General features: G+C 27.2%; 1 protein-coding gene across 5 annotated transcripts in view; it reads left to right on the forward strand.

The window, feature by feature from the left end:
• LOC129616293 (putative uncharacterized protein DDB_G0282133) overlaps window positions 1-24,985 on the forward strand; it is a 45,624-nt gene that overhangs the window by 10,566 nt on the left and 10,073 nt on the right. For 3 of the 5 annotated variants that reach the window (XM_055531906.1, XM_055531889.1, XM_055531897.1), the window contains 7 exons: window positions 20,582-20,690; window positions 20,822-21,517; window positions 21,571-21,860; window positions 21,936-22,025; window positions 22,124-22,215; window positions 22,837-24,437; window positions 24,508-24,612. In XM_055531906.1, coding sequence (XP_055387881.1) covers window positions 20,583-20,690; window positions 20,822-21,517; window positions 21,571-21,860; window positions 21,936-22,025; window positions 22,124-22,215; window positions 22,837-24,437; window positions 24,508-24,612 — 2,982 coding nt within the window. In that variant the 5' untranslated portion in view covers window position 20,582. Of the gene's footprint in view, window positions 1-35; window positions 610-20,581; window positions 20,691-20,821; window positions 21,518-21,570; window positions 21,861-21,935; window positions 22,026-22,123; window positions 22,216-22,836; window positions 24,438-24,507; window positions 24,613-24,985 lie in introns of all 5 variants that reach the window. The other 2 variants (XM_055531876.1, XM_055531880.1) reach the window with 2 other exon arrangements.

Raw genomic sequence — 24,985 nt, forward strand, 5'->3', positions numbered from 1 at the left:
ATATATTTGATATAATTATACATATTTAAATTTAGAAAAAAAATAAAACACTTATTTTATTTGACTTTACATTTTTTTTAAACTATCTTACATTGTTATAGAAAAAATAAAAAAGAAATTAATATCAAAATTTAAAATAAATCAAAAGACAATATAAGCAAAGTTATACATTTAATATCCATTACAAATAAAAAATTAATACATTTTACAAATTTTTGAATAAAAATAAAAAAAAAGACAAATAAGTATACACACATATATATTTTTCTATTAATGGCTATCTTTGTTAAGAGAAACTATCAATATAATAACATTGATAACATCATTAATATTAAAAACATAAATAAGAATAACAAAACAAAAAATATAATTACAACTACTAAATAACGTTATGAAAGAATTTCGTAAAATCTTTACAATTAATAAAGGACAACCACTACAACCATCATCATCATCATCATCGTCATCATCATCATCATTACCTCCAATAACGTCATCTTCAATTCATCCATCATCACTACTATCGTTGACCAATAAATGTACTAATAGTAATAGTACTAATAATAGTAATGACGAGAAAGACATGAAGAAACAATTACAAAAACCGCGGTAAGTTTTTAATTTTCAACATTTAATTGTTTTATTCACTTTGGCTCAAATAATGAATGTAAATTATTTAATATTGACAAATTGCAATTTTATTAAACAATTCTTTAAAAAACTTTGACATTTCAAGCATAAATAAAGAATATTTTTAAAATAAGTTCTAGGAATATCTTGAATATTCTTTTATCTAATTCACTTAGTTTCTTAAAATTTCTAAAAGCTTTAATGAAATCTTTGTTGCAAATTTTGTTTGTCAAAGTATGGTATCTGATATTATTTGATGAAAGCTGTAACATTTACGTACGTATGTATGTCATAATATTACCACAATCTGAAAATTCACTCATGAATCTGTATACTGGATCATGTTTCATTTTAAACTAATAAGATACGTATATAAGTTTTGTTATTCTTTGCATTCAATTACTAGTGTATACTTATACTTTGTTATCAAAGCCAATTACATATTTCTTTGTTTATCTTTTTATGTATGGTTTGGTGATTTTCATACTGCTTGACTTGGTTTAGTAATTTTGATTTTATTACACCCGTACGAACGTATGTTCGAAGGGTATACTAAATTTGTCTTACTATTTGTAACGCTAAGAAATAATGGTCTGAGATATAGGCTCAATAGAGTTATCAAATGATAACTTTAAAACTAATTGAGCTAAGTTCACCAAATTTTCAAAAATAATTTATTATAATAAATGCCAGAACCCTCTTTGAATTGGATATGATTGAGGTACTGGTTCGGGTAGCTGCCATACAACTTCAACATTATTTGGTTATATCTTAGAAATTATAGAAGCTATAGTATTGATATTTCACACAAGCGAATATATTATTAGGGCTACTGTGTTAGGTGAAAGTAATTGAAATCGGTTGGTTTCTTCTGGTATCATACATCCTGCCATAGAACTTGTAAAGATATTAGGCTATATCTTAAAAACTGTTTAACCTAAAGTACTGAAATTTTGCAAATTAAAATATGGTAAAATGGCAGCTATATTCTTTAAAAAATGTTGAAATCTCATGACCACTTGCGATAACTGCCATACAACTTAAAAGTTTGTATAATTTAGCAAATTTAACATTTATGCTAAGTTATTATTTTATTTTCACAGGACTTTTACAGAATTTTTAAACAGAAAAACACATGATTTTTAGTTTACTTATACCTTTAACGGAGAGGGCCCTGTCGCACAAACTATTTTTACTGTTGTCTTGTTTTTTTAACTATTTAAAAAAAGCGGAATTTTTGGTTGATTAAAAAAAAGAAACAAATGGCTGACACAATATGAATTTGATATTAAGGAAAAAAGCCATTTTCCTAAATTTTCATTTTGTATTTTTTTAAACTTAAAATTTTCGGCATATGTACACAAAAACTTACTTTCTCACACCACAGAGTTGACATGGTAAACTTTATTTTTTCTGTTTTTTTTTTTTTTAATTTGAGATACATTCATGATAAAAACTCTTGGTGTTTGATTTTATGTTATTGCCCATGGAAGATTTAGATTTATTTTTGTTTTGTTTAATACTTACTTTTCTTTATTTCGAAAAATTTACTCAAACTTTTTTTTTATTAAAATTGAAAAAAAAATATAAAATATTATACTTACCTAATATTTAATAATAACTAATAAAACCACAATTTGATAAAAATTCAAAAGTAAAAATTAACATCAATATGAGAAAAACAAAAATAAGAGTAAAAATATATACATTAATTATTTAATAGTTTTATATATTTTATTGGAAAATAAGAGCAAAATAATTATTTTACTCTTATTTCGCAATGTATTTGAATAAAATAAGCGTTTTTTTATTCTTATTTTATACAAAGAAAAAGCTATTTTTAATCTTTTACAAATTATTAACCCACTTTAAATGAAAAACAATGATTTAAATGTATTCTTTTACTTATTCTACAAATATACACTAATAAGTTAAGCAGTTTTGCAAGTTATGTACATAAATGCCTACAATTTTAAAGCTCAGCAAAAAAAAATTAAATTTTTTATTTTGCATTTACGTACATACATATGTATCTAGAAAGGTAGCTTCAAATAAATCTAAATAAAAAAAATATAACCATCTATGTATATATATAAATGTATTTCTTGTGTTCCGCTTCAAGTAAGAAATAACTAAATTTACAAACAATTTTTTTTTATTTCATAAACTTTTCTAATGTACACTATTCATCATTATTAAACTTTATTGTTTAAGTCTTGCGATAATTTAATTCAAAAATCAAAAAAACTAGTTTATTTTTAGTTGCTTATTATTTTATAGCTATATACATGTGTGTTCATATGGGTGTGTTCCAAATTTATACAAACACAACTTTTTTGAAGTAGTATTGCTCAATTTTATCAATTAATTACGTGGTGCTGTACAAAAATTTCACCTAAAATTTTTTTTAGCGAACTTTGAATGAAGGAACATAAGTTCTAATAAAAATAATTTCAAAATTTGGTTTTCCCAAAAAAAAATTTCAAGTTTTATTCAAAATTTGTTATATTTTAAAATATTTTAATAGTTTACGAAAAATATGTAATGTATTTTTAAAAAGAAATAAGTAATAGAAAAATAAATAAATGGCCATTTTTGTTTTTACCGATCGGATTGCATACAATAAGAGAGTTTATGTGATGTCAATTTAGCATATCGAGTTTTCGGTTAAAGTGTACTTCTTTATAGTAGAAAAGTGTAATTAAACTATTTTTAGCAAGATGTGGATCTGTGTGTGCACGCGTGGATTTCAAATTCTGTTGAACCGATTTTGATAAAATATTAAATATGAGTTTATTTTTGCTGTGTCACGGATTAATATCATCCCTAGGGAACTAGGTTTTTATACGGGCCGATTTAACAATTTTTGCGCTTATAAAGATAAATAATCAACCAATTTCCTTGAACTTTGTTTTAACGTGTTAAATAGAGTGCACCCTATTTAACATGTTAAAACAAAAAATTTATAAATTTTTTGGAAATGTCGGTGTTTGAAAACTGAGCTAGGAAAATTGATAAAATTTTGAAATTTAATATTTGACTTGTGTTTGCTGCCGCAACTTTTAACTGATGAACTTTTAAGGGAATTCTGACGGCTTAAAGTGATTCTCCTGTATGATCCAAAACTACATTTTTCCAGGTATGTTCAAAAATCTAGCTAGCATCTTTAAAATTTGAAGGAAGTGTTCGAAAGTTATTTTCATAATCTTGTGCAACATTTTCGTTAAATAAGACAATTCATTTTGTGATCGGTTATGAACTGAGAGATGTATTTTGTAAAAAAATTCTTTTTCTGTTTTAAAAAATTTACCTTTGCTTTTTTAATTATTGTCGCGATTTTTTTTGAAATTTGCACGCGATTTTAATTTTATTTGCAAGGTGAGTTTATCTTTATTTTTTTCATGTTTATTTACATACGTTATTACTACAAAATTCTACGAAAATTTTAACAAAAAATTAAAATACCATTAAAATGAAGATTTGATACTATGCATTCTTGAATGAGAAACTGAAAGAAAATTAAATGTTATGTTTTCTATAAAATCCAAATTATTTAATGATGTTAATAAATAATATAACTTATAAATAACGGCTTCAAAATAAATATTATTTTAAATTGAACAAGTATAAAATTATATGTTGTATAAGTGCAGTAAGAATTGATTATTGATTTTGAACAATATCGATTAATGTTAAGAATGGAGAGTGTCTTATATTACTCAACAAAATAAACACAAAAAAAAAATGTGTTATATTTTCAAAGAATGAAAGAAAACAATTTAAATTATAAATAACGGCTTCAAAATAAATATTATTTTAAATTGAACAAGTATAAAATTATATGTTGTATAAGTGCAGTAAGAATTGATTATTGATTTTGAACAATATCGATTAATGTTAAGAATGGAGAGTGTCTTATATTACTCAACAAAATAAACACAAAAAAAAAATGTGTTATATTTTCAAAGAATGAAAGAAAACAATTTAAATTTAATGAAATTCAAGGTTACTGTCAAATGTGTGGTGTTACGTAAATATGGCAAAAAGTTCTTTTTATTTATTTTTTAGTTTGTTGTTAATTCATAACGCTCAAAATTTATAGCTGATATCAACATGTTTAATGAATGTCTTACTGTGTATGTATAAAGATTTTTATTGTATGTATTTGTTTTTAAAATGTTCATAAAATATATTAGTGCACGCGAAAACATAAGTATGTTGGAAAACTAATAAATTGACGTTAAATCTACAAGTCTCCCTAAGTATTCCATTCTTATTAAAAGTCCTTTGAACAAATTCATATTAAATAGTCCTTTGAACATTTTATACTAAAAATAATTAAATATAAGTCTTGTAATTTTTTTTTACGATATATATTATGATCAAGAATTGGTGTTCTATAAACATCTAATAAATTTATTTTCTAGCCTTTTTCCAAAAAGATTTTTAATAAAAAGTGCTTATTAGTTTCACTCTGTCCGTGTTTCTGAAATTTTATACATAAGTAGATCTTTACTAAAAAGTTAATTTCGCAGAAAAAGATTGCCTATGGCATTTCTTGACCATTTTAGCAGTTTTTAAATTCTGCAACCGCAGAAAAGAAGTGGTTGGCTTCTTCATCGCGGCATAGCATGATTAAACTTTAAAAAAATCAAAATGGTAAAAAAAAACAGTTGAAGAAAATTCCCTTTGAAGAAAATTTTTTTTTCCCTTCTCGAAATTTTATAAAATTTGTGTTTTTGTTACATTATATTTGCCAAACTGCAATCTTTTCCAAATTTCTATGAAGCAAAAAGCTATTTAACGTTATCATGTGTTTAAAAAATATAATTATCGTAACTCACACAATCAACCCTTGAATTCACCATTATGCTAAGTAGCATTGATTTTCTCATATTTTTTGGCTAAATGTTAACATTTCATAATGGCTACCAGAATATGGCTAAATATTAACATTTCATAATAGTTTTTATAAATTCTTTATTATACCATCCTTAAAGTTTCCAGCTAATTACAAATTTTATATGCTATTATTCAAAAGAAAAAAGAAGGGTTAGCAAAATTTTATGCAATCCGGTACGCGTAATGTGTAAAATTTTTAAGATACAATACAATACTGAATAAGATATACATAGTTTAAGTTTGTTTTTTTTTTACAAAACGAAATAATGCTAAATTAGTATAAAAACAAAAGAAAACAGAAAGACTTATTCAAAAACACCTAAATCGTGATCTACAATATGATTTTAAATGTACTCTATATCAGCCGTCGGCAAACTGTTATGGATTATTGGCAAATATGTACTACGTGACAGTTTCAATCAGTTACTTAGATTACCTTCTTACAAGAAAAATGACATTTTCAACTGGCAAATAATGAATTTGTATGAAATTTTATGTTCCCAGATCTATTATCTACGATTGATTTCTCCAAATTTTTTGAAAAATTTTAATAGTCGCAATCGAATATATTTTTGCCTATGCATGTAGTATGAAAAACCACATTTTGAAGTTGAATGGGCCGCACTTTGCTGGCGGCTGCTCAATATTAATATAAAAAGTGTACCATGTTTATGGCGTGTTTTAAATCGTTTAATATATTTACTCTAAGAGAGGAATATTTTGAATGTGTGTGATCTCATTTGTAATAATCCTAATCTGACCGGAAACAATAAACAAAAAATCGGAAAAAAGCTTAAATTGTCTACGCGAAACAGTGGTACCAACCAATTTATCCCAGTAAAAACACCCACCACGTTTAAACAATAAAACTAGTCGAAAACGACTAACCGTTACTTTTTGTCTGATTCAAATTTTGGTCTAATTCAAACAGCGGTTCCTATTCTTTTATTGGTATGAAAAGAAAACTTCCTTTTATTCGGAATAAAATACTTTTTTTTTATTTTTTTTTGCTAATATATGTATTTCGTGCGCTACATACGCACTTTATCAAAGCTGATTTTCTTCTAATTAAGACAACAAACAATAAAAATTGATTTTATATTTACAAGCGGTTCCTATATTTACAAGTGGGAGCAAATTCGATGTTAATTGCTACAGGGATATAACAAATCTTGCCGTTTTCGGAAAAGTTATTGAAATTGTACAATCAAATAATACGTATTGAACTGGATGAATAATAATTTTTTATTTCCGCTTATTATGAATATGCAATATTTTAGCTTTAGGGAAAATTCAAATTTCAATTACATTTCAATTAGTAACATTTGATTCAGGAGTCACAACCTAAGTATCTAACCCTGTTTTGTATACATATGCTAATACCTAATATATTATTTATATGTGTGTTCTTCTATTTATATTCAGTAATTTGAATTTGTATTTACATAGTTATGATCATTAACTTTTATTTTTTATTATTGGTTTTCAATTTTTTCTAAGATCTTGGTTTAATTTTTAAAGTCATTATGTATTTTTCTTTTCTTTGCAAATTAGTGAAAATCTAATCTTTAAATTAATGAGAAAGCATTTCATTATATTTCATTAATACTTTCATATATACAATTGTCTATATAATGTGCGTATCTTTGTAATTATACATATGTAAGTATGCTATCTTGTAATATATCAATCAAAACAGAATCCAAAACAGAATCAAAAATTTCATTAATCGCAATAATTAAAAATACACCCACAAAAATTAAGAAGATTAAATTCTATCGAAGCCAACCCAACGAGGAGCAGTGTCGAAAGTCTTGACAACATTAGTCAATCTCATAATGTCGACTCTTACCTTTCTAACGCACTGGAATAACAGTGAAAAAAGCTTTTCAAAAACCAGAATTCCATTATAGCAATAATCTCCCAAAGAAACAGATTTAAACAACGGTCAGCGAATAACGCTAATGCGCCATGGTGAGTCGCTACAACAACCGCCAATCCCGACCGAAGCACAGTAGAAAAATGAAAGGACACATCAAATAAAAAATAATCAATGTTCTATACTCGGATATAAGCACATATGCATATACTATACATATGCAGGTATATGCACATGCTTGTATATATGCATGTGTATGTATCTATGTATATGAAAATGTTTTAAATTGTAACATTCATTATTTTATAACATATTTATATTTTTTATATTTGTGAAAAAACAGAAAGTTAAATAGTACAAAAAGCTCAAAAAAATATTTACCTCGTATAAATGACATCGTAATTCTTCACAACTACACTCACAAATCCCAACACATAAATATAATATTTTACTTTGTTAACCTACGTACATATATTCAATGAAATATTAATTATACTTTTAAATGCACGCATGCACATACATATCATATCAAACGAAAGCAGGGGCGGTTCTACTATGCGTGCAAATTGTTTATTCTCACCGAACGCCAGAAAATAAGACCGTCATATAAAATTTCGAAGTTGTACATATTCATAATTAAGAAAAAAAATATTTTATAACTTTATGACTTTTTAAAAAATTTCATAATTTTTTTCTACAAAAATCTGAACTTTTAATCAACATTACCATAATTTACTAATTTTTACAGAAGATCCTCGATTCGTATTTTTCTATAATAATTTTTTAGTAGCAAGTTTTTTATTTTTTTTCTTTTTTCTTTATTGTAAAATTAAGTTTAACAAAAACTAGGTATTCATTTCCTTATTCTAAAGAGTAAAATAATTTATAATTATAAAATTGAAAATAAAAATATTAAAAGAAATAAAAACTAAAAAATAAAAAAGCGACCTTAGCCTTAACTTTATGGTCTTATAATTTGTTTCATATGTACAATATTTTATAAAATTGATAGAAATTCATCTAATTGAAATTTTAATGTAAATATAGGTATTTCTGTATTTTTAAATATTGATATACAAAATTAATTACGAATATTTAATATAATACAAAATGAGGTATACAAATAACTTTTGAATTAAAAAATTTAATTCTGAATTTCTTTTGATATTACGTAGGACGAATTTAATTTATCACATTTAATAAAGGTGACAAAAAAATTTAATTACTATTATTATTTGAATTATTTATTATAAAGTTTTTTATTCCTTTTAAATATTCCTAGACTATTTATTAATTTTAACTCATTTGGTAAATCATTATAAATTTTTAGACAATTGTATAGACAATTGTTTTTCCTATTATTTGTTTTGAATAAACTTAAATAAAAGTTAGATCTACTTCTTGTGTTATGCCCATGTATGTCAATGTTTCTATTTAGTATGAAATAATGTTTTATAAAGAATAAATTCTTTTGTACCCTTAGCGCCTTAGTATGAATCATACAAATATGTGGGAGTTCAATTTTTTCAGACAATTTGATATATTTAACACACAGTCCCAACAATACTTAAATATACACAATAAGTTCAGTGGCTTCAAGCACAAACGACTTAAGTCTGTTTTAGTGATTTCGAGATAAATGCATTTTAAACTTTAAATTTAATTTTGAAAAAAGTTATGAAGTTTTTTGAACCAATTTTTTTTTTGATCGAAAGATAATTAAAAAAGGAAGCGATTAACTCATAATCTGAAGTAAAACAACTAATAGTATTCTCATAATTATGAAAAAAGTGAGATAGGCGGTTATACAAAATTTATAAAAAGCATTTTGCAAAGCATATCTCGACTTAGGCGATTTGTGAAAAATTACTTTTGTATTTTCGTCAAACTTAAGTCGACTTAAGCTGTTGTTGCAAAACTGAAGATATGGTTTTAGGTGACTTAAGTTATACTAAAAAGGGAAGAAATATATATATTATTTTTACGTTATTTGATTTTTCACTTTTTTTTCAAATCATTGTCATAAAAAACATAAATTGAGGTAAAAAATGAATAAACTTCAAGTAAAAATTATTTCTAAAAGTTTAAAAATAATTTTTTCATTATTTAAATTTAATATAAAGGTGACAGTATTATACAAAGGTGACAGTATCTTTTATTCTCTCTCGGATTCTCCAACTAAATATGGATGAGTATCTGCTAAATCTCCAGTCTTAATCGTTTTGTAAAATTTATAAACCAACAGATTAGAAAATTGCATCAAGTACTCTAAGTTTTTCTTTTTTGGGACTAATTTTCTCTTCTTCTTCAATTTGGAGCATGTCTTGAAAATCTATCTAGTTAGCACCTCGTCTTAAAATATAAAACATCTTTGTATAAACTGCTCTTGTAAAATATTTTTGAAAGTCAATTTTTTGAAATCTGTGGTGCGACTCTTTCCACTTAAGAGAATTTCAAAAAGTAACTCAATTATAAAAAGGCTTCATTGTGCAACGGATCTGACAAAGTTGTTACATTATTGTAAAAATGAGCACATAAGGTAATCTCTAAAATGAGTTTATGAGTTTGGTGTTTGTTATTTTATTTATGTACTATATAGTCCATATGACTTTCTCACTTGTTCATAATGATACCAAATGCGAATTAACTAAAATTTTTAAATCGAAAACAAAATCAAATCGAGTGTGAGTCAATACAACTACTGTAATGAAAAGTCAAACTTGATAGTGAACTCGAACTCGTATAGAAAATAATAATTCGATACTTGTGAAAATTAGATCTTGGAGACGTATTATTAATTACGTATAGAAAATGGTTTGTTCGTCAGTTTTTCTCTAAGTTCTGCCGTAAAAAGTATATAGATCTCCGTAAAAAGTTGTGGCAAAGTAAATTGGTTCGGAATTTGCTCTGCTATCGTAGAGTATATAAGTATTTTATTTTCAAAAATTAAAAAATATTGTAAGTTTGCACGGCATTTTTATTTTAGCTGTCAGCATTTACTTTTCAATTAAGACTCCATACAAATTGACAACGAGTAAGTTTCGAGCGTTCATATACTTGAGAGCATTTAGGAAGCCCGGTCGCGAAAGATTAAGCGAATTTTTCTAACCGTTCGGAAAATTGTAAAAGGATTTTTCTTAAAAGAATAAAAGTAGAAAGCCTTTCATATTTTTTTATCTCTACAGATATGTTCACATGCCCAATAGGACCCGAAAACTTGCTTTTGAATGTTGTCAATTTTAAAATCAGGATCATTAATACAGTCACCACGACCAAAGTCAATTGCGGTTTCAAAACTGTATTAACTTCGGTTTTCAAACTAAGATCTGTTGTGTAAATACTTGTTTATTTACTATAGGACCAGTTTCGCTAATTTCTATGCTTTAAAACACTTTGAATCCGTTATGTTAGTTTCTAATATATTGTAATACCTCTAATATCCGCCACAATCATCTCCGCTCTCCTAGCAAGTTCCAAAATTTTTAACTTACATTTATTAAGCGTGAATAAAGTTTATATTGGATAATTTTTGCTTTATTTAACAATTTCCAACATCAGTACATTTAAAAACAATAATAAAAAACTGTCTTTGTAAAAAATACTTTCTTCGAAATAACAAAAATATAATAAATATTTGAAAATCGAAGAAATTTAATCTCACGGAAATGAGTAATAAAAAGTACAACAAAATATTGTTATTCCCAGATGTACCAATTTTATTTATTGAAAACCCTTGCAAATTATAATAATTTGAATTTCCTAACAAAATGTGTTTTGCTAGTGTATAATAAAAGTGTTGCTTTGTAATACAATAATTAGAATAAAAACTCTTGTTAAACACAAAAATTTGATCTTCCCAATAACATGTGTTTTACAAGGGCGTAATAAAATAACACTTTGTTTAATAATACAATTATGTTAGACTACAAAAGCAAAACAATCTACCATCAGGTAGCTAGCCACGTGTCATTTTAACATGGGAACTCCGTCAATTGAAAAAAACATTTGCCGCAGGTAAATCACGAAATGACCTACAAGATTATTTGTTAAATAAAAAAATTCAAATCTTAAACATGGGATATTTGGGTAATTAGAGCATTAATAATGCAGATAACTTGTGTACATGTTTTATATTTTGGGTTAAAAAAAAATATCTTTCTTGTCACTGAATGTAAGATTCAATTTTAACTATAGTGAACAAGTTTTAAATCATGGACATAAAGTACCTACACTATATATCACATAAAATAATATGTTAAGCGTTATAAAATATTTTTTATTATAAAAAACTAAAAAATATTCTATACTGATCATGTATTATTTCGAACACTAAACGCTTAACTTTGGTTTTTGGGTCTTATTTGCACGCGTTATAAAAACCTAACTCAACATAAGAAGCCTTTTGGAATGTAATTGTATTTGCAATAATAGCCTAACTCGAGATGAGTTTAAAAAACCACCAATTTTTATTTTACACAAATCGCTTATGTCGAGTTAGTATTTAAAAAAACTCAAAATTAATTTTGCAACAAAAGCTTAACTCGAGATAAGCGGTTGTAAAAATTCATACAAATAAAAAAAAATGTCACTAATTTCGATTTGCAACAATAGCCTATCTCGAAATAAGTGGTTTGTCAAAAACATAAAAAAGATGTTTTCTGCTCTTAACTCGATTTAGACGATTAGTGTAAGTGCACATAGTTACCATTTCGAGTTAGGTCATGTGTGAATTCGACAATAACTCCGGCTACAACAGTCGTAGAACCACCAAATTTTGTGAGCATATGAAACTCAAAACGGAGAATTCGCTGGTAAACATATCTCATTTTTGTCTTAACTCGAGTTAGGCGGTTTGTGTTTGAGGCCACTGAGTTGAATTGCTTGATAATAGCAAAGTCTTTGTTTTGCACATATAGTGCTATATGTAAACATTTAAACGTAGGCATGCATATGCAATAAGTTTGTTTGGGTACACCATTATCTTTGTATTCAACTTTGCATATGTTCAGGAGAAACAATTAATATATGTATATTAAGGAGAAACTTTCGTTGTTGATTCATTTTTCTTATATTCTGCTTTTTTTGTCATGAAAATTACTCATTGAATATACACATTAAGCGTGTTAGAAAGTAAACCAAATGGGCAAACACAAATAAATAAACTATAAAAATGTACCAATGGCATGCAAAATATTAGAACCAAAAAGCTTTTTTTTTGTAATTTTCTGTGTTAAGAAAAAAAAAAGACGTAAAAAAAATTTTTGACGAGAATTTCCTCATAGCAATTTTTTTTGCATACTTTGCACTTAAAATATTTACCTATCTATGGTTGTACAACTTATGAAAATGACTTACGATATTTGATATATGTAGATTAAGGCCCAATATTTTTAAACTGCTCTGGACGCCAAACAAGTGAGGTCCGCCGCAGTTTAAAAAGTAAGTCTGTATGTAAGTAAAAATATATACACATGTACATATGTACATATCTACATTTTTTTATCAATATTGTAGCTGCATTTTTATATTGCTTTTATATTACTTTTATTTTTTCGCTTTGCCTCCGTAAAACCTTTCAATATACACAACATACCTCGGCATGCATCTATTATTATTCCACATACACCTTTATTTCTTCTCCTCTTTATTATATCATTTGGGCTTTAATATTTCAAAAGTGCTTTTATATTAATTTCGTACTGGTTTATGTTTTTTTTTGTTTTTACTTTGATAAATTCGATTTTTATTTGAGGTTCACTTGGTAAAAACGAAAATTTCATTTCTTAACAAATACATACATACATGTAAAGTATTATATGTATTATTTTTATTTCACTTTTATTTTTCATCTTATTCAAAATTCAAATGAATAAGTATATGTGTTTTCTCTTTGAGTTTATTTTGCATAAAATTATACACATTTTTTCAACTTTAGTTTTCTTTTACAATAAATTTATTAATGTACATATTTATCACGCATATTGTGTAATTCGAAATTTCGTTCATTATTTACACAATATAATTTATTTTAATTTTAGTTTACACCTCAAGCAATAAAATTTTTCGAAACTTGGTCACATTTTTAAAAATTTATATAGTTAAGAAATTATAGAACAGTAATTAGATTGCAAATGATCGTATCCTCATATAGATTGATTTTATAGAATTATAGATAAAATTGTTCACCTTAAATGGGTTCCATTAGTGTTAAACGAAACCACGATTTTTCATTCATTATAGACTTTTTTTAAGTTTATTTTTAAGTTATGTACATATACATATTTACATATGTATTTTTCAGAGAAAAATCATATTTATATACTTTTATGTGCTATTATAAATTGAAAAACTAAACTACAAGGAATTTCTAAAATAATTATCAAAACTGTATTTGAGTGTTGTGTTATTTTATGTAGGTCCAATAATCAATTCATATAAATTATAGCAAAAACGTATAAAAAGTTTTAAAATGTGGAAACTATATCACTATCATCGTGAATAAAACGTTTTCAAATTGGTCACTCAATTTTAGCTACATAAGTCATTATTTTTCCACTGTTTTTATACCCTGCACTTCGTGAAGGGTATATTAACTTTGGTATGGAGTTTGTAACTACTTGAAGGAGTCATCTGCGGTATGGACATATATATATATTCTTGCTCAGCGTAAAATTCTGCGTCGATTTAGACATGTCCGTCCGTCCGTCCGTCCGTCCGTCCGTCCGTCCGTCCGTCCATCCGTCCGTCCGATCGCACGATAACTCAAAAACGAATAATGCAATCGACACCAAACTTTCACAAGTTTTTTCTTTTGTGCCAAGGACGAACCCTATTGTTATTGGACTAAGTCGGACAACGGGTTCGGGTAGCTGCCATACAACTCCAAGAGTTTATTTTAAATATTTCAAAAACTAATAAAGCTATAAATATAAAATTTTGTATACATGTGTCCAATTATATTCTACACATGCTCTAAAAATTATAATGGGATAGCTGCACCGGTTCGGGTGGCTGCCATACAACTCCAACAGCAAATTTTTTATATTCGGCAAAATAATAAAGTCAGATTCATGGAACTTGGCAGTCATGTGTCCAATTATAGGTCAAATATATTTCCGAAGTTTTGGAGGAATTGCTTGACAGGTTCGGGTACCTGCCATACAACTCCATAAGCTAATTTCAAATATTTGGAAAAATAATAAAGTCAGATTCATGAAACTTGGCAGTTGTGTGTCCGATTATAGATCAGATATATTTGCGAAGTTTTAGTGGAATTGCTTGACAGGTTCAGGTACTTGCCATACAACCCCAAAAGCTTATTTTAAATATTTGGAAAAATAATAAAGTCAAATTCATGAGACTTGGCAGTCGTGTGTCCAATTATGGGTCAGACATATTTCTAAAGTTTTGGTGCGATTGCTTGACAGGTTCGAGTAGCTCCCATACAAGTCTAAAAGCTTATTCTTAATATTTGGAAAAATAATAAAGTCAAATTCATGAAACTTGGCAGTCATGTGTCCAATTATGGGTCAGACATATTTCTGAAGTTGTGGTGGAATTGCTTAACAGGTTCGAGTAGATCCCATACAAGTCTAAAAGCTTATTCTTAATACTTGGAAAAATAATAAAGTCAGATTCATGAAACTTGGCAGTTGTGTGTCCGATTATAGACCAGATATATTTGTGAAGTTTTGATGGAATTGCTTGACAGGTTTAGGTACTTACCATACAACTCCAAAAGCTAATTTTAAATATTTTGAAAAATTATAAGGTCAGATTGATGAAACTTGGCAGTCGGATGTCCAATTATAGGTCAGACATGTCCGTGAAGTTTCTATAGAATGATCTCACAGGTTCGAGTAATTGCTACACAATAACGAAAGGTGCAGGGTATAATTCAATCGGTTTATACCGACTGAAACGTTTTTACTTGTTTTAATTTCATTATTATATTTTACTGAACTTTTTTATTTATTTATTATTTTGTTTGTGTTTACTTTTTTCAAATCCACTCCACTACCAAATAGTTTAAGGTTGAAATGTCATTGGGTTTTTTTTGTCATTTACACAGGGTGTTTCACTTAAGGTGGTAAATAATTCTAGGGATGATTCTTTGATCAATTTCCAGCAAAAAATTTTATAGGCAAGGAGGGGGGGATATACTCAGATATAATCATTTCCGAGCTACAGCCTTTGTTATTTTTTTTAAATTTCTAAAAAAATCGAAATGTCTCAAGAATTTTTGTTATAATTTTTTTTTGTTTTTTTCGATGTGCTACAATAATGCAATGCGCATTTTTCATACATAAACACCCTGCACACATACTTATGTTTTTTATGTAGTTGTTTTTCTACAGCTTAATTAAAGGTATATAATATTAACTTAAACATGAAGTTTGTAATGTAACCACTTGGAAGAGTGGCCGCAGTATAAACATGTACTTAAATACAAATGTATGTTTATATAGCGTAAACTAAGCTCTATGATATTTTGACCATTGAGCTCTTAAGACTTGACTTCCTTTTTATTAAGTACGAATTTGACTATACCAAAAACGTTTAGGTTTTATTATTTTTACTGTTAAAGTAATAAATTTATTTTTTTTTACTTGAAAATAAATTATTGTTAATATTACTTTATAAAAACTAAATTTTTAAGCATAACAGTCATTTATTCACTTAAAATTTAAAGAGAAGTAAAAATAAAGAAATGTACAAATAAGGTTTTGACACACTGTATGTCAAGTAATAACATTTCCTAGCTCAATAATATTTTTCTATAAAGTTTATCGCTTAATTCATTCAATGATGCACAATAATATGCAGTTGCAATCCAAAAAAGGTATGAATCCGAGTAAAGTTTTTGACATCATTTAAACAATTAATTTAAATTGACAAAATATTAACACTTGTTAAACTTAATTGTTAACATTTGTATTACTTTAACTGTATATTTATATACTGTTAACTATAAGAAAGAGTGGCTAAGTGGCGCAAAAGTGATGCGATAGTTTGAATCAAAAATTTCGCCGCACCGCAAAACTGCCGCCGCATCAGTGTGTTTTTGGTGCTTCGTGGTAGTGAACGATTCGTATTTGTCTGTATTAGAGTGTTTTATTTGACACAATTATTTTTCCTCTAAAATAATCAAAAAATATATAGCAATTTTTATAAATATATTCACAAAAATTGCTTTGCACTAAAACGGTTAAGCTATCGAATAGATTGTTGATAATTATCGCTACGTACTGTAATTTTAATATGTTGTTATAATGTTCAAATCAATCCGAATGCATGCATTTTGTTTTTGTATTTTTCGTGAAATTTAAAATTGAACATTTTCCAATATTTTCAATAAGCAAATAGAAGTTAATGTGAATTCTATTTTTCCTCTCTATTGAACATTAATAAGGAAGTATCAGTTACGAGCTTAAAGTATTAATTAAGTTTGTTTAAAATGAATAATATGTATTCTTATATAAACATACATATGTACGTTCATACATTGTTAATTATACATCATTTATATATTGTTTTTTTTTCATTTTTGTATATTATACATACATATATAACGTATATTAAATTTAAATTCTGACATATGTATGTATAAATCCATACTATGCAATACATATGTATGTATGTATGTACTTTTTTTTTTATACTAGCTGTTTAACTAAATTTGTTTTGTAACTTTCCGTTTGTAACGTTGAGAAATAACGGTCTTAGATATAAACTCAAGTGTATGTTTTTGATCAGCGTCGAATTCTGAGTTGATTTAGCTTTGTTTGTCCTCCGTCCGTCCGTCCGTCCGTCCGTCCGTAAGTCCGTCCCAACGATAACTCAAAAACTAATTGAGCTAAGTTCACCAAATTTTCACAAATGATTTACTATAGTAAGTGCCAGAACCCTATTTAAATTGGACATGATCGGGGTACCGGTTCGGGTAGCTGCCATACAACTTCAAAATTTATTTGGCTATATCTCAGAAACTATAAAAGCTGTAATATTGATATTTTACACAAGCGAATATATTAGTACGGCCGATGTGCTTGAAAAAATTTGTTAAAATATTTTGGCTCTTTCTGGTAGCTGCCATACAACTTCAATAGTAGTTTGGCACACACAGTATTTTGAAAAACACAGTACTGAAATTTTGCATAAATTAATATGGTAATACGGCAACTTAAAGTCATTGTCTGTTCCATAGCCAGTTATGGCTTATTTATTCGCACATACTATAACCAATTCGTACGGGTATCACAGAGTTGACAAGGTCAACTCTATTTTTTCTCGTTTTTATTTAGAAAAAAGGACCGAAAATAAACTGACTACAAGAAATTTGGAACTCAAGTGTCCAATTATAGCTCAGACATATCCGTGAAGCTTTTGTGGAAAATGAAATAATTTGGCAGGTTCTACTAGCTGCCACACAACCATAGAAAGCTAAATTTTAAATATTTCAAACACAACTTTTTATAGTCAGATTGTCAAGGTACAGGATATAATTTAGTTCGTTTAAATTGATTGAAAAGTTTTTGTATAGTTTTATTCACTTCTAGTTCTAACTATAATTAAACGGCTTAATATTTTGATTCGTTATTTAAATTTGTTGCTAATTTAAATTATACAAATGTGTAATTTATTAAGAAAATTGTTTATCTTGAGCCTGCATATTCTGTAAATTTATGTATATGTGTATATACTATTAGAAAATATTAATATTCTGCTAAAACCTTAAAAAAATGATTGCCGACTTCTGTAAAAAATCAAAAGCACATCCTTTCTAGTAGCAATTTTTATTAAAAGTGTGAGTTATGTATGTAAGTATGTACATATATGTATGCATATATATTTTTTATGTTGCGGTTGAAATATTTAATTTAAGAAATCTTAAAATTCTGTTTGAAATTGTGTTTGAAAAAAGTTCAAAAACGTTTTTGCTTTAAAACTTGTATATATTGACACGTACAATATATTTATTCTTGCAATGCAAAGGTTTTACTTTTTTAATAAATTATTTTAGCTTTAGTTATTCATGTTTATAAAATTTAATTGATATTTATAAAATAATAAATAATTTCAAAATGCATTCAGTTATTATTAAAAAGTTTCTTCTATTTCAAAAATATTCGATTTGATTTACTTTGTTTTTTTGGTGAGAATATGTGTTTTATGTAGAACATATACAATAAAATAAATATATGTATGAAAAAGCAAAACTTTTCACATCTCAGATAGTTAAGAGGTTAAACATCTCACAAGATTTATAATAGTTTAAATGAAAATATAAAAAAAATAAATCTAGGATTTTCTATCAGAACATGATATCTACATTTTTGACAAAAAAAAGTTATGCATATAGAATTACTTTAAATTTTAGGCACTTTCTAATGCAAGAAAAAAAATTTAATTTTTATATAGGTTTTAAAACAGTTCTTGAAGAACATTATAACTAAACAATTGTTCAAAAAATTTTTCTGACAAAATTAGATACATATAAACAGTTATTCACTTCTCGAGATCATACAATTTTTTAAGAAGGTATTGAAATATACTGGTTTCTTTACTGTTTCTAAATTTAATATGTAAATGTTCATGCTGGTTATTTTCTTATAAGTGAAAATAATAAAATAATTTTCAAGTCACGGTCTAGGAAGTACATTGTTTTTTTGTGACATATGACTTAGCTGCTGTAATTAGAAAATTCAAAAAATGAATCAATCAATAAAACTCAAAGTACAAAACTTGTACAACAAACAAGTGGTTTAAAAATTTAAGTTTTACAATAAACTTGGTAATAACTTAAAAAAATATAAATTAAAAATTTATCACAAAGTCTTATTTTTTATATTACCTGCATCAAATTAAGCAAATCGTCTTTCATAAACTGAAATATAAATTTGAACTGAAAAATAAATTTGAATATTACATGAATCTTAAGATCATTGTAAAAAAATACAAGATATATTACTCGTATATATGCAGATGTTGATATGATTATAAAAATTAACATAAATCGCGAAAAAGTTGGAGTATAAGCAGCTTTTTTGGCAAAGTTTATTCAATTTTTGTATGTGAAATTTGTCACATCAATTACAGAATTTCAGATCAAAATACATTGTAGAACCCTTAAAGCATACAAATCACACAAATGCATACTATATGTGTATAACAAATTAAGTTTTTTTTTTTGGAAAACATAATTTTTCAATTTTAGTACAGAGAATAGATATTTAAAATTTTATTGATTACAAAATTATTGAATTAATTATGATGTTAGCTAGGTTTAGATTTAAATTAGTGAAACGTTAGATTAGAGACAACAATAAAAAAGTGAAAATTAAAATATTTCATTGATTTTTGTAATAAGTTAAATAAATAATAAAAAAACACTGTGAAGAAAAGAAAATGAATGATTAGTCCAATGAAAATTTCAAAAGAAGCTTAAAGTACAAAATAATATTCAGTATAAAAGTAATTATCTTTCGCCTTAAAGCTACAAGCTTAATTGTACTTCTAAATTAATTCTATTTTATTTACTTCGATTTTATTTTTCCTCGAATTTAAGCATGTTGCATGGCAGATATGTTAAATATCTGCCAGTAATTTCGATCATTTTCGATCCATTCTCTTTACATAAAAAAAAAGCTATAAAACATAAAAAACATTGGGTGCAAAATAAAATACTTAAAAATATCTTTTAATAATGCTCTCTACTCGAAAGTGCTTAGTGGGCTTTCAGAAAGATAAAATAGACAAAGGTTATTAAAATTAAAAATGTCACACAGTTTATATAAAATTTTTATAAAATTTCTTCTAGAATTTGATTGGCATAAAATGTTATTTGCTTAGCGAAATTATGAACATGTTTTTAAATTTTTCAAAAAACTGTTAAGTTTTACAACATATCCATACATATTATAAAAACATCCATGCTTTTAGTACTCAGTACATTTTTACTAAGGTTTATGAGAAATCCAAAATTAAAAACTAATGTTACTTACTGTCTTTAATTTTAGTGTTATTTTCGTTCAGTGTAAAATAATTAATAATTTTATGAAATAAAAAAAAATTTTAATAACACATTTCATGTTTTTTGCTTAACTGTAAATTGGAATCAATTAATGATATTTGTATTTGCTTTAAACTATTACTTTTAATTCTTTGCAGCATGGATGATTGTGAGCGTATGGGAAGAAGAGAAAAGGATCGACTGGCTAGACTAAACTTAAATCAAACACCAGATCCGGTGGTCTCACTTTTTCCGGATCCAGTACGAGTAAGTATTAAAACATCAAAAAGAATTACAACATATTTCATAAAAAACGTTCTTAAGTTTTAGTATGCATCTAGTATAAAAACAATAATATATATATTTTTTTTTATTGTTTTATTTTTATTTATATATAGTTAAGCCCATCTGAAGGTGATAATCATATCTCACAAACGTTAGGCGATTTTTCAAAAGCAAAACCTCTTATTGAAAGTAAGGTTTATATTGGTATATCTACATCAAATCGACGTCCACATGGTAACGTTAGTAGTAGTAATAAGTATGCAACCAATCCATTACTGGGAGCGAATAATGGAACACAACAACAATCACCATTGCCATCATCAATTCAGCATGGATCAGCAATATTAAATAACCGTCATTCAATATCTGGTCCAATATCACAACAACAACAACCACAAACGTTGCCGTCACATTCATCTTCTGCAAATTATCCTCCACCGCCTTACCCTTCTCAATCAAGATCAGGATTACTTAAACAGCAAACTGATAATAAACCGTCTTACAATGGCCGTGGAGGGTACCCAGGCCAATTACCTAAACATGAACCTCCTGGCAACGTTAATCGTATATCAATACATAAAGGACTCCAAATTCAACAAACTCAACAACAATCGAGCTTACAACCATCACCGTCATCTTCTTCAATGATGCCAAATGGTAGGCTTTCTTCAGATAAAAGTGGGGGAGCTAGTAATGGAAGTGTGGGTAATACAAGTTACCCAATACTTTCACACCATATGCCAAATGGAAGATTTCCACAAACAATTCCACCAAAACCATTGAATAAATACTCACACCATCCTGACAGGGTAAAGTATAAAAGAATGTATTATTAAAAATTTATTCCAATTTTCTGCTTTAGGATAAGGATAACTTAATAAATGGCGATGTTGAATCATTTCATAAAGATGTACCTATAACGTACAATACAACGGGAACTGTTGATGTTGTAACCCCGAAGGATAAACTAGATATCAATCCACCAAATACATATGCCGATCATTCAACACATTTTAAATCGACACATACTAATAGCAATAATAACAATAGTACTAATAATAATATTAATAGTCATAGTGCTAATTTTAGTGACCCTAATATTAATAATAATATTGTTAAGAACAATGTGCCTGTGTGTAACGATAAGCCAAGGTAAAGTAAATTGCAAGTGCATGTTTTTTCCAAAATATTTATTTGACTATTAAGTTAATTGAAAAATATTTGCAGTTTTTTCCCTGTTAGTGTTTTGACAAATGATCTTGATCTTTCCGATAGTGAGGAAGAGATAAAACATAAAAAGAGCGCATCTGTAGATCAGTAAGTTTGTATAATGAGTTAAAAGATTTTAAAAACGTTTTTAATTAATAAAATTAGGTTTAAAACATTAAAATACTAATTAATATTGTTATTTTTAGGATGTCTGCTAATTCCAGTGATAGTACGGAATCGGGATCCAGTGAGTCGGGAAGTGAGGAGTCTAATGGAACCAAAGGAGAATCCCAGAATCGTAAGAAATTTTTTAATTGTTATAAAAGAAAATTATCATGATTAATAAATCGAAAAAATGATAAAAAGATGATCAACACTAAAGTTTCTTTTTGGACCTTTTTCCAATTTAGTTTAGATTAGTTTCCAAATATTGTATTTCATTATAAGTAAACACTTTTATTTTAAGTTAAGTTAACATTGGAGAATTTGAGTAACAAATAATATTGTAGAATATCTACATATTTCTCTGAATTCAATTATCATATTTACAATCTTTCATTTAAATTAGAAACCTTCATAAAATTTTTAATTTGTAATTTTTAAAAAATGACAATATAATGTACATATTATGAATTATACATACATAATAAGTAATGTACATATGTAATATGTATATAATATTGTTTGTATGTAATATCATTTACTTTAAACAAAATTTAAACTATAATCTAGGTAACAGAAAATAAAAAGTATAAAGATATATGCATAAATGATTTTAATTATAAACTAAATACATACGTATACACATATACTTGTGAAATTGATTTTGCTTTACAGTCGCATAAATGAAAACAATTAAGTCTTAATTTAGTATAATATTAATTGAAAACATAAAACTTTAATTAACGTTTTTTTGTAGAATCAAATCAATGGGATTTAAAAAAATTTTTTCCACAACGTGTAACCACGCAAACTCAATCTATTCAGCAGCATCGACAAATACAGCAGAAACAACAGTCGTTACAGCAACATCCAAAATCACAGCAAATTCGTCAAAATCAACTTCAAAATACAAATAATAAAAGTTTGAGTGTCTTGTCAGATACATCAGTGCTCTCCCAGCCGTGCTTGTTGGTAGATCAACAAACAGTTATTAAAGATGAACCCGTATCTGGGGATGACGATCCTAATCAGCCAAATTCGCCGTTGCCAAATATAAACCACATTAAAAAGGAATCGGAAGTGTTATATCAAATGGCAAGTGATGGAATAAAATTTGAAAAGAATATACCAAGCCCAAATCATGACGATTTATTTGATGACGAGAGAAGTAATCATTTGTTAAACATAACAACAAAACCACCGCTAGGGAATTTAGAAAATATAAACCCTAGTGATATTATTAATACAGATTTAAGTAGTAGTAGTGATGAAGACGATGTTGAACATCAAGAAAAGTTGCAACGTCGAAGACAACAACAAAAACAAAAACAATTAGTGCGGGAACAATTTCAGGAGCAACAACAATCGCTTCCACAGCAACTGGCATTACAGTTGCAGCAACAAAATCAACCAGATATTCCTCAAACACAAACGACTTCGTCGCCAAAATTATCGCAAATAGTAAGTGGCTTAAAAACTTCAGCAAATAAAGAAACTGATGCGCAATCCATTAGTGGTGCTTCACCAAATAAAAAACCTAAAAAACGACGAAAAAAAAATAATAATTTGACAGCAGATACCAGTGAGGATGAAAATGAAATTCTAAATAAAAATAAAAAATCCAAACCAGATCCCAAAGAAAAGAAACGTAAGCCTGGTCGGCCGAGGAAAAGTTTAACACCATGTCAAAGTAATAACGTAATTGGTGCTGGTAACATTTCCAGTTCTATAAGTGCGAATCCTTTACGCATGAAAAAGACTGATAGTTGTTCGAGTGCAGTTAATATTAGTTTGAGTAATAATTTACCGGCATCTTCCATAAACACTGCAAACACTGTTCCAAAGAAAGTAACGATTGATCGGCGAAGCTCTAGACAATCAGTTACAAAAAATCGTGTTATAATTGAAAGCTCTGGCAGTAGTTCATGTAGTAGTATGGAGGATGGAGATGTGAACGGGTCTAAAAAAGTTTTAGTTGATTCTTCTTCAGGAAATATGTTGCAAGTGCGTTCCGGTGCTATTAATAGGGATAATAATAATCAAAATCAGCAGCAGCAGAAAATTCCACATCCTTCTCAAATAAATCATATAAAAGGTCAAATACACTCGCAAAAATCGAAAACGAGTAATTCGCAACTTTCGGAAGACGATAGTGATGATGAGGAAGAGGACGACAGCGACGATGACGACGATGAGGATGACAGTGGCAATTCCTCAAGCACAACCTCTGAAGATTGGACTGGGGATGTCTCAGAAAAAGATGAAGGTGGTAAATATTCGTCGAAAAACTGTGACACATCCACCTCAACTTCGAGTGATGATTCCGATAGCGATAGTGACGATTCCCAATCGAATAAAGTAAATTTTTAGTTTTTGAAAATTTTAGGTAATAGAAAAAGTAAACTAATGATTTTTCTTTATGTTTCAGCGTGATAAGCCAAAAAGTGATAAAAAGAAAGTCGATACTTTAAAGAAAGTGTTTGTGCCAGGTGGTACAAAAAAAATTAGTCAAATACACGTACACGAAGAATTGGTAAGATTACCAAAAATGTTCTTAAGAATGCTAATAATAAAAGAAAAGTCAAAAGTACAACATCAAATAGATTTTCGATAATGCTCAGATGAAAATGAGAACTTCCAAAATAGCATAATACAAATTATTTTTATTCACACAATATCATTGCTTTTGTTTACATACTAAAATATCTGGTAGGCAAAGGAAAATTAACATAAGAATTGTTATCCTGTGCAAGGGTCCAAAAATATTTCATAAAATAAATTTATAATTGTTCCGCATCTTTAAATTTTTTAAATATTTAAAAATAAAGAACATTTCCTTAATTCGAAACATACAATTAATTCAAGGTAATATGTATTTCGTGCTCAACATAAGCACTTTATGTTCT

Source organism: Condylostylus longicornis, unplaced genomic scaffold, assembly GCF_029603195.1.
Source record: "Condylostylus longicornis isolate FDR11 unplaced genomic scaffold, ASM2960319v2 ptg000005l, whole genome shotgun sequence".
In the NCBI taxonomy this organism is placed as follows: Eukaryota; Metazoa; Arthropoda; class Insecta; order Diptera; family Dolichopodidae; genus Condylostylus; species Condylostylus longicornis.